The sequence below is a fragment of the Gracilinanus agilis genome, chromosome 2, assembly GCF_016433145.1.
Source record: "Gracilinanus agilis isolate LMUSP501 chromosome 2, AgileGrace, whole genome shotgun sequence".
NCBI lineage: Eukaryota > Metazoa > Chordata > Mammalia > Didelphimorphia > Didelphidae > Gracilinanus > Gracilinanus agilis.
This window is the reverse complement of record NC_058131.1, coordinates 506584950-506600676: the sequence shown is the minus strand read 5'-3', so window position 1 is coordinate 506600676 and position 15727 is coordinate 506584950. Positions and strand designations below refer to the sequence as shown.

General features: G+C 37.1%; 1 protein-coding gene across 3 annotated transcripts in view; it reads left to right on the top strand.

Annotated features, from left to right (window-relative positions):
- The window catches only part of UNC79 (unc-79 homolog, NALCN channel complex subunit), a 310022-nt gene that overhangs the window by 173578 nt on the left and 120717 nt on the right, over positions 1-15727 (top strand). For 2 of the 3 annotated variants that reach the window (XM_044662137.1, XM_044662138.1), the window contains exons 22-23: positions 6772-6973; positions 7663-7842. In XM_044662137.1, the coding sequence (XP_044518072.1) occupies positions 6772-6973; positions 7663-7842 (382 nt within the window). Of the gene's footprint in view, positions 1-6771; positions 6974-7662; positions 7843-9428; positions 9495-15727 lie in introns of all 3 variants that reach the window. The other variant, XM_044662136.1, reaches the window with a different exon arrangement.

Here is a 15727-nt window from a genome sequence, read left to right as displayed (position 1 = left end):
GTGGGACAGATTTTTACAGAATCAGAGAATTTCAGAGTTGGACAAGACCTTAGAGGCCTTCAGATACCTTTACCTGAACAAGAATATCTTCTCCAACATTTTGATGGTCTTACAGACTTTGCTTCACTACCTTGTGTGGGATATCACATTAACTCACAAGACTGTTTCATTTTCTGAGACTTTAATTATTAGGACATTTTCTTTCCTTCCATGGAGTCTATGCTTACCTCTCTCCAGCTACTAGCAATTTCTTTGAGTTCTGTCCTCTGAGGCCAAGTAAGACAAGTCTAATCCCTTTTCCACATGTCAACCTTTGAAATACTTGAAGACTGCTCTCATGTGCTTCCTAGGTCTTCTCTTCTCCAGGCTTACTATCCCCAGTTCCTTCAACCTATCTTCATCTGTCATATTCTCTAGGACTTTTATCATCCTAGATACTCATCTTTGGATGTTTTCTAGCTTATTTGTATCCCTTCTATAATTTGACCCTCAGGACTGAACATCATATTCCAGATCTGATCTGATCAGAGCAGAATTTTGAATACTCTACCTTTCTTGATGCAGCCCAAGATCACATTAGTTTTCTTAGCTACCGAGTCACTGTTAACTCATATTAAGCATATAATCCATAAAACCTCCAGATCTTTTTCAGATAAACTGAAACGTAGCCATGCTTCCTCTATCTTATTATTTGCAGCTTTTTTTTTAAACCCTTAACTTCTGTGTATTGGCTCTTGGTGGAAGAGTGGTAAGGGTGGGCAATGGGGATCAAGTGACTTGCCCAGGGTCACACAGCTGGGAAGTGTCTGAGGCTGGATTTGAACCTAGGACCTCCTGTCTCTAGGCCTGACTCTCATTCCACTGAGCTGCCCACCTGCCCTGCAGCTTATTTTTTGATTCCAAATAAAGAATTCACATTTATCTATCCCTTTTGCATTCTATCTTAGAGTTGGCCAGATGTTTTAGTTCATTAAGAGCTTTTTGGATCTGGATTCTACCATCAAACCTGTTAGCTATTCTTTCATCTTAGGCAGGTTTTCCCTAGCGCCTCTCAGTCTGTTTCTATATTGATTACCATTGCTATTAGAGAGTAAATGCTAAGGAAATGCCAATTAATTTTATTTAGGAAAATAACTCTCATTTTCTGTTCACGTTAAATTGCACTATAAAATTTATAAACATTTTTCCTCATACCAGAAAAACAAAAAACTTTTTTTTTGGGAAAAATCATAACCCATTCCATAGCTAAAAAGACATAATTTTAGAACTGTGAGAGATCTTAGAGATTCTCTAGCCTAGTAATGATGAACCTATGGCTTGGGTGCCAAAGATGGCATGCAGAGTGTTCTCTGTTGGCATGTAGCTACCCTCCATTTCTCCCTAGAGTTCATTCCTAGAAAGGGACTAAGGCAGAGCTGCTCTTCTCTCCCTTTCCACTGTGCCTGATGACATTTTTCACATCCTTGCCCCTCTGCCCAGTAGCCCAGTGGGAGCACACAGTGGATAAGGTGGTTGGCTTATAAACAGAAGAGCTGGAGGGGAGCAGAGAGCTTGGGTTAGTCCCCTCCCCTTCTCTACCCTCCCTGAGGACATCCCTGATTTCACCTGTCCCTCTCCCCAGCAGCCCAATGGGAGTGCTTCCTCCCTCCCCTATGTGGGGTAAGTGGGAGACACCTGGCCCTTGGTCGTGGGGAGTGGCATGGCACTCAATCTTGTAGAGTTGGGGGAGCAGAGCCTGGCACTCCATTACCAAAAGGTTCACCATTACTGACTAGTCCAATTTCTTCATTTTAGAAGATGAAACCAAGGCTTGAAGGGATAACCATTTGTATAAAGTCATACAGCCAAGAAGAGTCAGGACCCAGGTTGTTGGATTCCTCCTCTATTGTTTTTCTACTATACTTAACACTAGAAGAAAACTGGAAAAGGTGGAAAGAAGTAGTGCCTACAAAATTATAGGCTACTAAGTATGATCTCATGTCCTAGAAATTTCACCAATATAGTTAGTGGACTTTCAAAAATTAATGATCACTAAGATGGCTTCTTTAAGAACCAGTCAATGTCCTGATACAGAGAGCTAAGGTTATTTCTTTTTCTTGATAACATTACAATACTAACTATTCAGATGAGACCTATATACACAGTTTACCTAGGTTTTAGAGAAGCATTTGATGAAGTCTATATCAGGCTATCTTTGTGGACAAAATGGAGATATGTAGACTAAATGATATTAGATCTGGGAAAATTTGAAAACGTTTGAATGACTGGAGCCCCAAAGTAAACAGTGACAGGTAAATAATCAGTTTGGCAAGAATTCTCTAATGAAGTCTTCCAAAGATTTGTCCTTGGCACTGTGCTATTCAACTTAAGAAGAAAAATCAGTGATTTGGATGAAACATATATGTTATGCTTATCAGCTTATCAGATAAGAGAAAGTTATGAAGGATAAATAACAAGGTAAATAAACGGTAAATAAAAGTGCCAGGATATTTTAAGATCTAGAGAAGCTAGAATGATGGTTCAAAGAAAATTAGCCAATATTTGGTATTTAATTATAAACACAAAGCCTTATTCTTGGGTTAAAAATCACTATCATAATTATAAAATGGGGGAAATTGATAGATCACATTTATAAAATCATTCAGGTTTTCTTGTGATATACAAGCTCAATGTGCCTCACTTTTGGGTTGATATCAGTAATCCATAACTTGTCCTGAGGAGGGTAACTAGGATGATGAGGGAACTGGAAACCATACTAATTGTTGAAAATTAGGGTCATTTTATATTAGAGAAGAGAAGATTTAGGGAATTGTAGTAGTTTATTTTCAAGTATTCACAGAGTTATAATTGTAAAAGAAAGATTTGGCTTCTTTTACTTTGCCCCAGAGGTAAAAAGTGAGAGCATTGGGTGAAAAAATTAGAGAGATAGATAGCCTCCATTTAGGACATTATGTGGATTTAGTAGGCAGGACTCAAATCCAACCTCAGAATTGACTAGGTATTTTACCTGGGACAGTCTTAGCTTGAATGAGATTGTTTCTTTATCTGTAAAATGGAGATAACAGAATCCACCTCAAGTAGTGGTAGTGATTATCAGAGGAGATAGCATATGTAAAGTGCTTTGCAAAGGTTAAAATGACCTATGGATGTGAGTTTTTATGTAAGGACATTTTTCTAATAATTAGAGTTGTCTGAAGATGGTATTATCTACCTCATAAGACAATATGTATCCCTTTATTAGAAATCTTTGTTCTCTGGGTCTTTGTGGGCCACCAGCTACATATAGCTTGTAGCATTTGTGAGTGTGACCTGAACTAGATTAAATTGGGAAATATTTTAAAAAATAAAAATACAATAAAACATAAACAATGTTAATATGTGGTTTTCTAAATCAATATATGGCTCATAGAGATCCTTACATGTGGTTTAATGGTCCATTTTTCTATTTGAGTTAGAAAACACTGTTGTAGAGATTTCTATATGAAAAAAAATTGGAATTCATGGCTTCTGAGATTCCTTATAATTTTGTGAGTCTATGATTCTGATTCAATATCTTAGCGTAACTAAATATTATAATGGAATATGTAGTTTACCTTGATTTCAGAGAAGTCTTTCAGGCTTTCTTTGTGGACAAAATGGAGAGAAGTGGACTAGATATTAAGCTAGGAGAATTTGAAACTGGTTAAATAAATTGGGTGAACTTGGAGTCAGGAATATCTTGAGGTTGAATTCCAGTACCCTCACTTACTAGATGTGTGAATCTGGGTAAGTCTTTTAATCTTCTAGCTATGTCTACATGTACATGTATATTTTAAAATCTATTTTATATTTAAACATATATACACACACACATACACACATAAAGTGCTTTGCAAAGTGCTCTTTACATACACATACACGCATACATATACTATTGATGACACTAGAAGTAGAACCAGAGCTTCTTGAGTTTAAAATGGAAATTATAAAGGATAAAATATTAGACTATTATTTGTAGGAGTAAAAAAAGAGTATGGTAATAATAATGTATGTGGAAACTATGAGAGAGAAGGAATCTCCCATTTTTTAGGGGGACATGGTACACTATTAGAAATATTACTCTGGTTTAGTATGGAAAAGGATTTTGATGGACTGAAATTGTCTGAGTTGTTTAAAAAATCTGATTAGAAGCAAGAAGCAATTTTTCATTGCACACATGGTGCTAGGAGACATACTAAGGGAATCTGTAGGGGAAGATTGAGCACACCTTGGTAGGGTCTTAATATATCTTTGTATTCAATACTGATGTTCTCTTCTTCTGGATAAGGCTGAAAGTGTTGGCCTAGAATATCAACATTGTTTTATTCCTATTTTGTATGTTAAAGAGAAAAAAAATCCACTTTAAGTTCTCCAAGCTGTGGGTCTGAGTTCAGTCTGCTATAAAAATGGGGTTCATATGGGAATCAGGAAGATCTGCCTTTCCTGCCTTGAAGGAGTAGGAGTAGGAGTAGAACAGGAGAGTTTATTTACCTCCATAGCCCCCAGAGTGTTATTAAAGTTCATCAAGCTGTAGAGAGAAGAATTGGACCAAATTTGCCAAGTTGGTGGCAGGCTTGAGAAATTCTGTAACCATTCAACTAGACAAGGTTCCTAGGAATAGATGATCCTTATTGCTCTTCTGTAAGCTCTGTCTTAGCTCCCCACCTGCATACCTCTTCAACTTCAACAAAAAATAACCCCAAAAAACAAACTTCACAGAAAGTTAAGAACCCAGTTTCCTTCTGGACTCCTTTTTTTTCCTATTGACATTAAAAGATTAGTCTTTTTGTTTGCTAGTTGATTCTGTCCAGATATAAGTGGATGGGCTTGGAAGATCTCTCAAATCCTGGGCAGGTACTTTCTTAAGGTCTCATCTAACCCTGATTATATTTGCTTTATTTATCAATAATGAAGAGTCATTTGAAGATCTTTTCTTAATGGAACTCAGACTATTTCAAGTTAGTTATACAAAAGAACCAGCCAAGGAGAATGAATGGAACATTGTTCCTTTATAAGGTTCCTAAAGCTCCTTTGGCATAGTAAAAAAAGGGGATGGAATTTTAAATGAAGGGAGCTGGGTTTGATTCCCATCTCTGATATTTACTAGCTGGGGTGACTGTGAGCAAGTCACTTAACCTTTCTGAGCTTCACCTTTATCTTTTGTGAGGAAAGCACTTTGTAAACTTTATAGGATTATAAAAATGTGATATTATTACCAAAACCTCCCTTTGGAAGTGTATTGCTCTGATGGTAGCCAGGTGGCATAGTGGATAGAATGCTGAAGTTGGGGTCAGGAAGACATGAGCTTCAGTTATTCCCCAAATACTTCCTATCTGTGACCCTGGGCAAGTCACTGAACCTCTACCTGCCTAACTCTCCTCAACTGCAAAATGAGGATAATAACAGTATCCTTTTTCACAGGGTTTTTGTGAGAATCAAATGAGATAACATATGTTTTGTAAACCTCGTGGAAATGTGAGTTTATATTAATATTGTTGTTATGGTAAATTAAAGACTAGAAAATTAAATAGGATTAATTGGTTGGAGAATTAATTGATTAATACAGTGATGGACAAACTATGGCCTGTGGGCCAAATGTGGCCCCCTGAAATGTTCTATTGGGCAGTGCGACATTGTTCCTAATCTGATGAATACAGTGAGTAGGATACAATACAATGAAACTTCGAAAGAGTTGCCTTAGAAACAGACTGACAGATGAGCATTTCCTTTCCTTTGGCCCCCTCTTTAAAAAGTTTGCTCATCACTGGATGACAAGTTAATCTACTGAGTGGGATATAAAATTTGTAGTAATTTACTTTTACTCAAATTTCTGTGATTCAAATATTGAACATAACTTGCCTAGGAACCAAGAGAACTTGGTCACACCTATCTATGGAGATAGCAACTCAGAAGTAAATTGACCTCTCTTTGCAGTGGTTCCCAAACTTTTTTGGCCTACCGTCCCCTTTCCAGAAAAAAAATATTACTTAGCCCCCTGGAAATTAATTTTTAAAAATTTTAATAGCAATTAATAGGAAAGATAAATGCATCTGTGGCCATCACCACTCTCCTGGATCACTGTAGCACCCATGAGGGGGCGGTGGCGCCCACTTTGGGAATCACTGTAAAGCAACATCAATACCACACACTCAGTACATACATTATTAGAATCAGAACCCAAATTTGATTTGGACAAGTTTCTTACCTGAGTTATTTCCTTATAAAATTTCGGAAAAGTATTTTCAATTTGAAACCTCATTTTCATTTAATCAGAAGATTCATGCCTGAGAATAAGAAAGCTGCCTTCTTTGGAGAGTAGCTGGCATAGTGGAATAAGCACTGGACTTGAGAATTGGGAGCTCTGGGTTCAAGGCCTGGCCCTGCCGGCAACTCACCATATGACTTCAAGGACTTCACCTAGTTTCACTGAATCCTGTTTGAAATACATGATTGTAAGATCCTTCTTCCTTCTATTATTTGAATGTAGTGGAAAGAGCATGAGACTTGAAGTCAGGAATTTGTTTGAATCCAAACCATGAGCTAGCTGTGTGTTCTTAGGCAAGTCATTTCTTTTCTCTAACTTCACTGTGTCCTTCTGCAAAATGGGGAGAATAACACTGGCATCACTTACCTCATGAAGAACAAATGAGTTATAGGGAAGATAAACTATTTTGTCAACCTTAAAGTATTATTATATCTGGATGTTACCTAAAAATGTTCATATCTGTTATTTTTTCTTTTATTCTCCAACAGGGTCTATGTCTATGCCTTGACTTCCAGTTTGATACAGTTGTTAAAGATAGACCCACAATTCTTAGCAAGCTTTTACTCCTACATTTTCTAAAGCAAGACATACCTGCATTGAGCTGGGAATTTTTTGTTAATAGATTTGAGACCCTTTCCCTGGAGGCTCAGCTGCATTTGGATTGCAACAAAGAGTTTCCTTTTCCAACAAGTAAGTATAGCAGAGACACGACACTTTAAGGTAGGCTGCAATTCATATTTTTGAACAGGCCAGGATGAGCAGAGGTCCTTTTGCATGTAGTTTTGCCTCTTGTTATGGAGAGAGTGTTAAGTTTTTCTTGTCTTCTTGGTTCTAATGATACCTTAGTGCCCTAACTACAAAATGGCCATCACTCATTTGCTGGTACTCTTGCCCTATAGGGCCCCAAATCATTTCATTTTGTGCCTGCATCTTTAATATTGTTTATTCATTGTGCTTAGATCCAAATTTTGACCTTTGAGTTAATGAGTTGTGCATGGGCAAATTTATATGATGTGCTATCATCCCATTAATCTATTGTTACATATTTACAAATCATTTATTTGCATGATTTACATGAATAATAATCTGATGCACATTTGGGAGCACCCACTTATGTTTTTGTACATTTATATATATTTTCCTGTTGAATTAAAAAAAATTAGGTATCTTGATCTTTTGGCCTAAAGATAAAATGCGTAGACCAGACATGAATGCCACCCCCTCACCCCAACTCATTAGAAAAGTGTGCATCCCACATGATACATGAGAAAAAATTTTTCAAGTAATCACACAACATATATACATTGATCTTGTGTGAAGATTCTTTTACAATGGCATAGACTGAGGAAAATGATAACTTTTTAATTCTATTTGCAAAGCGATCACTGCTGTAAGGACCAATGTTGCTAACCTCAGTGATGCAGCATTGTGGAAGATCAAGAGAGCTCGTTTTGCAAGGAATCGCCAGAAAAGTGTGCGTTCCCTGAGAGACAGCGTGAAAGGGCCTGTGGAATCAAAGAGGGCACTCTCCCTTCCTGAAACTCTAACCTCCAAAATTCGTTGAGTATCTTCTCGCATCCTATGATAAAGCCTGTGTAATGTCTTTTCTGAGGCTTACTTGTTGTGTTTCTAATGTTCACAGAAAGTGAGTTGCTTCTTTGGTCAACTGAGCTATTTTTAGCAGGCTTTGGCTTTCAGGTTCCCTAAAAGATCAACTCTAATGTGCAAAAGTTATTCTAACCAGTTCTGGGCTGCCCTGGTTATATCACTGTGACAAAATGCTAATAGAAGCAGGTAATGGGAGGGAGAGTTCTTAAACAAAAGAGGCCATGGCCTTCCCTGGCCATTGTTAACCCACAGAGATGCAACTGTTAAACTGGGATTCCAGGCTTTGAATTTTCTGTTTCCAGTACAATAAATATAAGAATTACTTTATTAATAATCAGCATGTATGTTAAACCTGCCATACCAGAACTGGGAATGAATAAAATGTTACAAATGAGTTTTAGAACATATTTTGTTTTTTTCCTCCTGCTCCCTGATTAGAAGCATCTAACAAACCCCCAAACCCCTCACCAAATCAAATCCTCATAATTGCTCCTCTGAAGGGAAAATAAGGTTGAGAGGAAAGTAGGAGTCCTACGTTTTAAAATCCATCTATCTATATTTATCTCCCTTTTCAAAGGTCATTCTTTGTAGTTCTTTCCTTTAGAAAAAGTAGAAAGAAATCAGAAGTTTCTGTATTCTAATGAATGAGAAAAACATTAAGAAGCAGAAATAGCTCCTGCATGAGACATGTAAAAAAGCCATATCCCATAAAAGAATGCATATGCTTTGCTATATCACCATTTAATTTGTTAATTATCTAGCCCTATCTTATCCCCAAATAATCACAGTGAAATCAATGAAACACCTCCATATTACACATTTTGGATCCTATCATAAGCTGAGAGGTTTAATTTGACATTGGCATGCATTAGTAGACAGCTTTTTGTAACATGGTCATTTTTAACCATAATTATTTTTTAATTTTTGTTTTCCCTTTACATCTTGATTTTCTGATAAGTTATGAAAAATATGGCACTTCTTCCATTGGGAGAGCCCACAGAGTTCCTTGGAATGATAAATAAATCTTCTCCAGGGCAAGGATGAGGTGCAAAGAGAAATGAAGGGGCCAGCCTAGTATTTTCAGTAGAAGCAAAGTCACTTGAGAATAAGCCCCAGGGATGCTAGACCTTATAATGAGTTCAGGTGAAATTGATTTGGATCCTATAAACTAGCAGCTGGGATCAATGATCTCATTTCATTTCTCTCTAACAATTTTTTAAAAAAAAGCAATTTCACAACCTTGCAGACTAGCTCTAGTGTGCCCCTCCCCCACCTGTTGTTTTCTCGTGTAATAATACCCATGACAATTGGTAATGAGGCTAGAAGCCAGATTTCTGGTTCTTGTGGAGCTCAGAGATACCATTATAATAGCCTGCATAGTCTGATGTACAAACACCCCCTACCTATTGTTAATGATGAATAGGAAGAATGAACTTGTCCTTACTGTCCAGTGTAGCTTTTTAAAGAATTGAGTATATTTTTTAGGCTCAAGATGTCTTTAATGCTTATTTAAATAGAGTTGTTGTTGATTTTTAAGCTGTGAGGTTGACCAGGCATGAGCAGTCTGCTCCAGCTCTCGGTGGGACACCTGAACAAACGCCAGGTGGGTACTTTGGACGTTGAAGGGCTATATAAACATATTGGGCGCATTATCTGGCTCAGGTAGACAAGGTAAAGGGTGTGATGTTTTTAACTGGGCCAAGGATGATTGTGGGATTACTAAACCCCAACGATTCTTACCTCAGGAATCCAGATGCCTGGGCTTTTGAGGTCGGAATATTTACATTTACATTTACATTAGGAGGTGTCCAGTGATTTTTGGTCCAGTAAGGAACATCATGTTATTAGCCTTGTGCATTTTGCCCCAAAGAGCCAATGTAGCTACTGTTCCATCCTATGAGTATATATGCATATGTACATATACATTTTTACATACATTAAGTACATATGTGATATAGCTCTGCTCTAGGAAAATATACATTTCATTTACATTTTTAAAAGATCTGCACATTTGAACCACCTTCACTATCACCTAGTCAGCCATTGACCCATTCCTAATCCCTTGCAAGTTTCTTAGTTGTCATTTCTACCACCTGGAGAAAGGAAGAATTCTTTTGAATGATTAGTATTGAAAGACTAAGGGATCACATCAGTGTGATACCATCTGTCATCTGACACTATATCGAGAAGTATTCTGAGGGTTTAAGGGACACTGGCAAGTCAATTCCATGCTGAAGTTTGTGTGCTGAATGTTACCTTTCTGAATGCTTGTAGAACTTACTGAAAATTGTGACAACTCCAGATATCTGCTGAATTCACTATAGGTCCTAGTTAATGAATACTGATAAAAAAAATGTTCAGTGATCCCTGTAGAATCAAGACTATAGGAGGTGGAGCTGTAGTGGGCATACATATAATTTAGTCCAATCCCCTCATTTTACAAATGAAGAAACTGAGCTTGAAAGAAGCTGAGTCACTTGGTCAAGGTCCCACAGGTCAGGATCAAGCTGTAGGCCTTGTATCCATTTATCTTATAGAAAAATCAGGAGATTAAAAAAAATGCCTACGTGAACTGCACTGGTAACTTGAAGGCTCATAGAGAACTTTCTTTGTAACATGTGGCGATGGTGATGTCAATATCATTTTATAGAGGATAAAATTTGGAGCTAAGACAAGCTGAGTGACTTGTTCATAATTGTACAATTAGGAAGTATCACAATCAGGATATGAAGGCCAGTTTTCTCTCTGATCCTTGTGGAAGGATACATAAGTTTTGGACCTTATGAGAAAGAGGAAGAAAACCATATATGGTGTCCATATATAGATATGGCAAATATGTACCAAAGCGCATTTTCTATTTTTAAATATTTGATAAAAAAGAGTATGTTATTTTAAAGAAAGCCTTTGTCAGGGTGTATAATTAATATATATATATATATATTATATAATTGTAGTAATAGCATTACATTTTCTTTTATAGTCTTTTGTGATTAAATGGAATTAAAAACACTAAAACCAAATACTTGAAGATAAAGGAGTTTTAGAGGTCCTCTGGTCAGATTTATGTCATTTTACCCAGAGGAAGTTGAGGCTCAGAGAGGTGATACGATTTGCCCAGTTTCACACCAATAATAAGTAGTAGAGACAGGATTGAATCTGGTAGACATATAACCACCACTTTTCCACTGTACCACAATACTCTGCTTATTCATTAGAACATGGAATACAATAACTGATCTTTCACTTAGGCCTGTGGAAGGATTCTCCCTCTTCAGTGTGGTACTTAAATGACTTACCCAGGGTCACAAAGCTAGGAAGTGTCTGAGGCCATATTTGAACCCAGTAACTCCCATCTCTAGGCCTGGCTCTCAATTCATTGAGGCACCCAGCTGCCCCCTACATTTGTTCTATCTTAAGGTTTAACTGAAGACCTAATTTGCTTTTAATAATGCCTGTCTTGATACCCAAACAAAACTGGAAGTGCCCTAGAGGTCTCTGGGATATGCCCAATCCCTTAAATTTTTGGATACTGAGGAAAGCGCCAAGAATACAATAACCCTCCAAAGATGATCACACAGAAATAGTCAGGTTATCAGATCATTCACAATGACAATAGGAAGTTGGAACTTTAGGAAGACATGTTCATGAGGTGCCATATGGAATGAAGCTTGTTGAGACACTGGAAAAATGGATCTGCCTACAAAGTTATTTCTTAGTATTTTTCATACATCATTATTATTTGCTAGATATTGGCTACTTAAAACAAGAAGAAGAAGATTTATTAAGACAATCATAAGTTATATGAGATAGTTTTAAATAATAATTTTAATGAAACCACAGTTCTTATTGCAGTTTTATCCTGGTTTTTTTCCCCCTCTAATATAATCAGCAGTTTCTTGGGTACCTCCTTTGTTGACTCTATCTGAAATAAAGTGGTTTCCTTTAATTATGTAGTAAATACTTTATTTTAATTGCTGCTTAAGCTGAGCATTTTGGTAGTGTGCATACAACAATTAATGTGCCAGGTTTTGAATTTGATGTCTTATCTATAGCAAATGGTAGGAGTACTGTAGCTCATATAAATCATGCCATATGCTTCCGAAGGCAGTATGGTCTCCAAAGACAGTTAAGGATTATGTGTGTTGTTACACAGTTCGAGAGCCAGCATGATACCATGGAATGAATGCTGGGTTTTAGTCAGAGGCCTTCAGTTCAAATCCTAGTACTGTTTCTACCTGTATGACCTTGGGTCATATAGATTTTTCTGGGCCTCAGTTTCCCTACTTGTAAAATTAAAGAGTTAGAGTTGATGGGCTTCTAAGGTCCTTGCCAGCTCAAGGATGTTTGGAATCCGTAACTGTTAGGGATTGAATTAAAATCAACTGCTGAGGAAAATTTCTGTCTGAGAAGCCCTGTATGAATATTATACTATGTTCATTTCTAAAATGTTCTACAGGTAAAGCCTGTCTTTACTAATATTTGATTGTTAAATAGAAATTATTCATAAGAGTCTTGACTCATATCTCAGGACTATGTTTGTGTATGTATTGGAGATGGATATTGAAGCACTAACCTGTTCTCAAAGGATGTGTTATTTGGTCATTTTAGGATTATATAAAGTTGCCTTGAATACCAGTCCACATTCACTATAAGTACTCATAGAAGAGCAAGTCTTTTATTCCTCTAACCTCAGGGACAATGAATGTCATCTTCTTTCTCCAAAGGTCAACAAAATATAGAAATTCTTTTTTTCACTCTAGAGTGGTGATGGGCAAACTATGGCCAGCCGGCCAGATGCAGCCTCCTGAAATGTTCTATCTGGCCACATGACATTATTCCTAATCTGATGAATACAATGAGTAGGATACAATACAATGAAACTTCAAAAGAGTTGCCTTAGAAACAGACTGACAGAGCATTTCCTTTCCTTTGGCCCCCTCTTTAAAAAGTTTGTCCATCACTGGGCTAGAAGGTTAAGTTTCTGTATTCTTGAACATGTGTCCTTATGCTGCCATCTTTGGCTAGAAGTCTAGATCATGCTTCCTAAGAGACTTAAATCCATTTCCTTCCTTCATAGGAAGTTGTGATTTGGAAACATTGTCCAAGAACTTTCCTGTTATGTGAGTGGGGCCTGCTTTTGCTACATACGCCTGCAGCATTCTTTTAGGAGAAATAAAATGACATTGGCTACAGACCTCTTACATTTGTGTCTGCATAAACAGCAGCAAATCCATTTTTTGTGTGCAATATGTCAGCCATATAGCACCCAATTATGGCTATAGGATTAGAGTTACTGAAAGAGTACAATAGCATTTATAAAAGTAGATAAACCGGAGGTATTATCTGCCCCACCCAAGGAACTGAAGTGTGTTGGCTCATGTAGCAGACTCCTAGGCTTTCTATTTATATGATGTTGAGTCAGTTCATGCCTTTGAAGCTTGGCTCCTGTCTGTAAAATGGGAATCATTATTCCTTGTCCTGCCTCTCCAGTTGTGAGGAACAAATGAGCTTTGCTTTGTAAAGTGCTTTGCAAGCCTGTAAAAAAACATGACCTCTTGTTATTGTTTTCCACCAAAAGATGAGACCTGAGATGTCTCTGTGAATTGGTCATATTTTATATATCCAGGCCCTTCTTAGTATTAAGTAAACCTGATAAATCTCTATTATATTTCTGAGACTCGGCCAGTTGTGTTATCACACAGATCGTGATTGCTATAATAATAACCCTTAATATTCATATTTCACTACCTATTCAAGCCTCAAAACAGTCTTGTGAGGTAGGCAGAGTAAGCATTGTTAGCCTCTTGATTGAACAGTTGAGAAAACTGAGGCTCAGAGGTGAAGGAAGCAACTTGCCCAAGATCTCTTGGTAAACAAGCTGTCCAGAGTTATTATTTGAATTCAGGACTTGTAACTCCAGCTCCATTGATTGTCTTAGTATACTAGAATCACAGAATGTTTGTTAGAGATAGGAGAGACTTTAGAATTCATCTGATCCAATCACTAATTTTACAGACAAGGAAACTAAATCCCTGTGAGGTAAAATAATTTGTATTAGGTCCCAAAGCCAATTGATGGCCCAGCCAGCATTTGACCCTAGGTGTTAAAGTTTCGAGTCTATTCCTTCCTTTATGCGATTTTTGCCTCTCAGTTTTAATGTAATAAGTGCTTTATTTTCATTTTTAGATTTTGGATTGCATACTGTGTTAAAAAAGATATTATTGGGGCAGCTGGGTAGCTCAGTGGAGTGGGAGTCAGGCCTAGAGATGGGAGGTCCTGGGTTCAAACCCGGCCTCAGCCACTTCCCAGCTGTGTGACCCTGGGCAGGTCGCTTGACCCCCATTGCCCACCCTTACCAATCTTCCACCTATGAGACAATGCACCGAAGTACAAGGGTTTAAAAAAAAAAGATATTATTTATATAAGTAATTATTTAAAATTTGAGATACCTAGGTGGAGTAGTAGGTAGAACTTGGGGTCTAAAGTTAAGAAGACAAAAAGATTTGTTATAAATGCTTTTGTACATATAAGTTATTTTTCTTTTCCTTTAATCTCTTTGGATTATAGATCTAGTAGTGGTATTGTGGGGTCAAAGAGTATGCACAGTTTTATAGCCTTTTGGGTTTAGTTCCAAATTATTCTCCAGAATAGTTGGACTGGTTCACAACTCCACTAAAAATGCAATTAGTGTCCCAATTTTTCCACATCCCCTCTAGCATTCTTCATTTTGCTTTTCTGTCATGTTAGCTGATCTGATAAGTGTGAGGTAGTATCTTGGAGTTGTTTGGATATGCATTTTTTTAATCAATAGTGAGTTAGAACTTTTTTTCATGTGATTATTGAAGCTTTGATATCTTCCTCTGAACTCTCTATTCACATCCTTTGACCACTTAGCATTTAGAAAATGGCTCTTATTTTTACAAATTTGGCTTCATTTCTATATATTTGAGCAATGAGACCTTTATCAGAGAAACTTGCTATAACTTTTTCTCCCAGTTTTCTGTTTTCCGTTTAATTTTGGCTGCATTAATTTAATTTAATTATTATTTTTTTTAACCCTTAACTTCTGTGAATTGGCTCCTAGGTGGAAGGAAGAGTGGTAAGGGTGGGCAATGGGGGTCACACAGCTGAGAAGTGTCTGAGGCCGGATTTGAACCTAGGACCTCTTGTCTCTAGGCCTGACTCTCAATCCACTGAGCTACCCAGCTGCCCCGGCTGCATTAATTTTAGCTCAATGTAATTTAAAGCTTTTTTCCCTCCAAAAGTGAGATATTGTGAGTTAATCTTTTCAATCAACAATTATTTATCAAGCATCTACTTTGTGCCTAGAACCTTGCTAAACACTGCAGATGCCAACACCTTAAATGAAATAGTCTCTACTCTCAAGGACCCTACATTCTAACGGGAAAGACAAGAACATATCTACATACACACATACATTCATATATATGCATATATTTATAAAATTGGACTTATGACAGGTTTCTCAGCAGCTAAAAATTTTGTATATTTTTAATTTGAGTTGCCAGTTGGGTATTTTTTTTTGAGATGCTTAGTAGGTTGCAGCAGAGCATAATTTTGAAGAAGAACGAAGAAGCTGAATATAGGAAATAAGCCTCACTCTAGCTTCTAACAAAATACAAATATTAGTTCCCGTAATGTCGGAGAGATGTTAGAAATGACATAATTCATTTGGTTCAGTTTCTTTCTTATTTTATATATGAGGAAACTGAGGCCTAGAGAAGAAAAGTGACTCATTAAGGAATAATTAGCAAGTTAGAAGTGCGACTTAAGATAAAAATTCTCTGCTTCTATCTGGGAATTCATTGTATCATA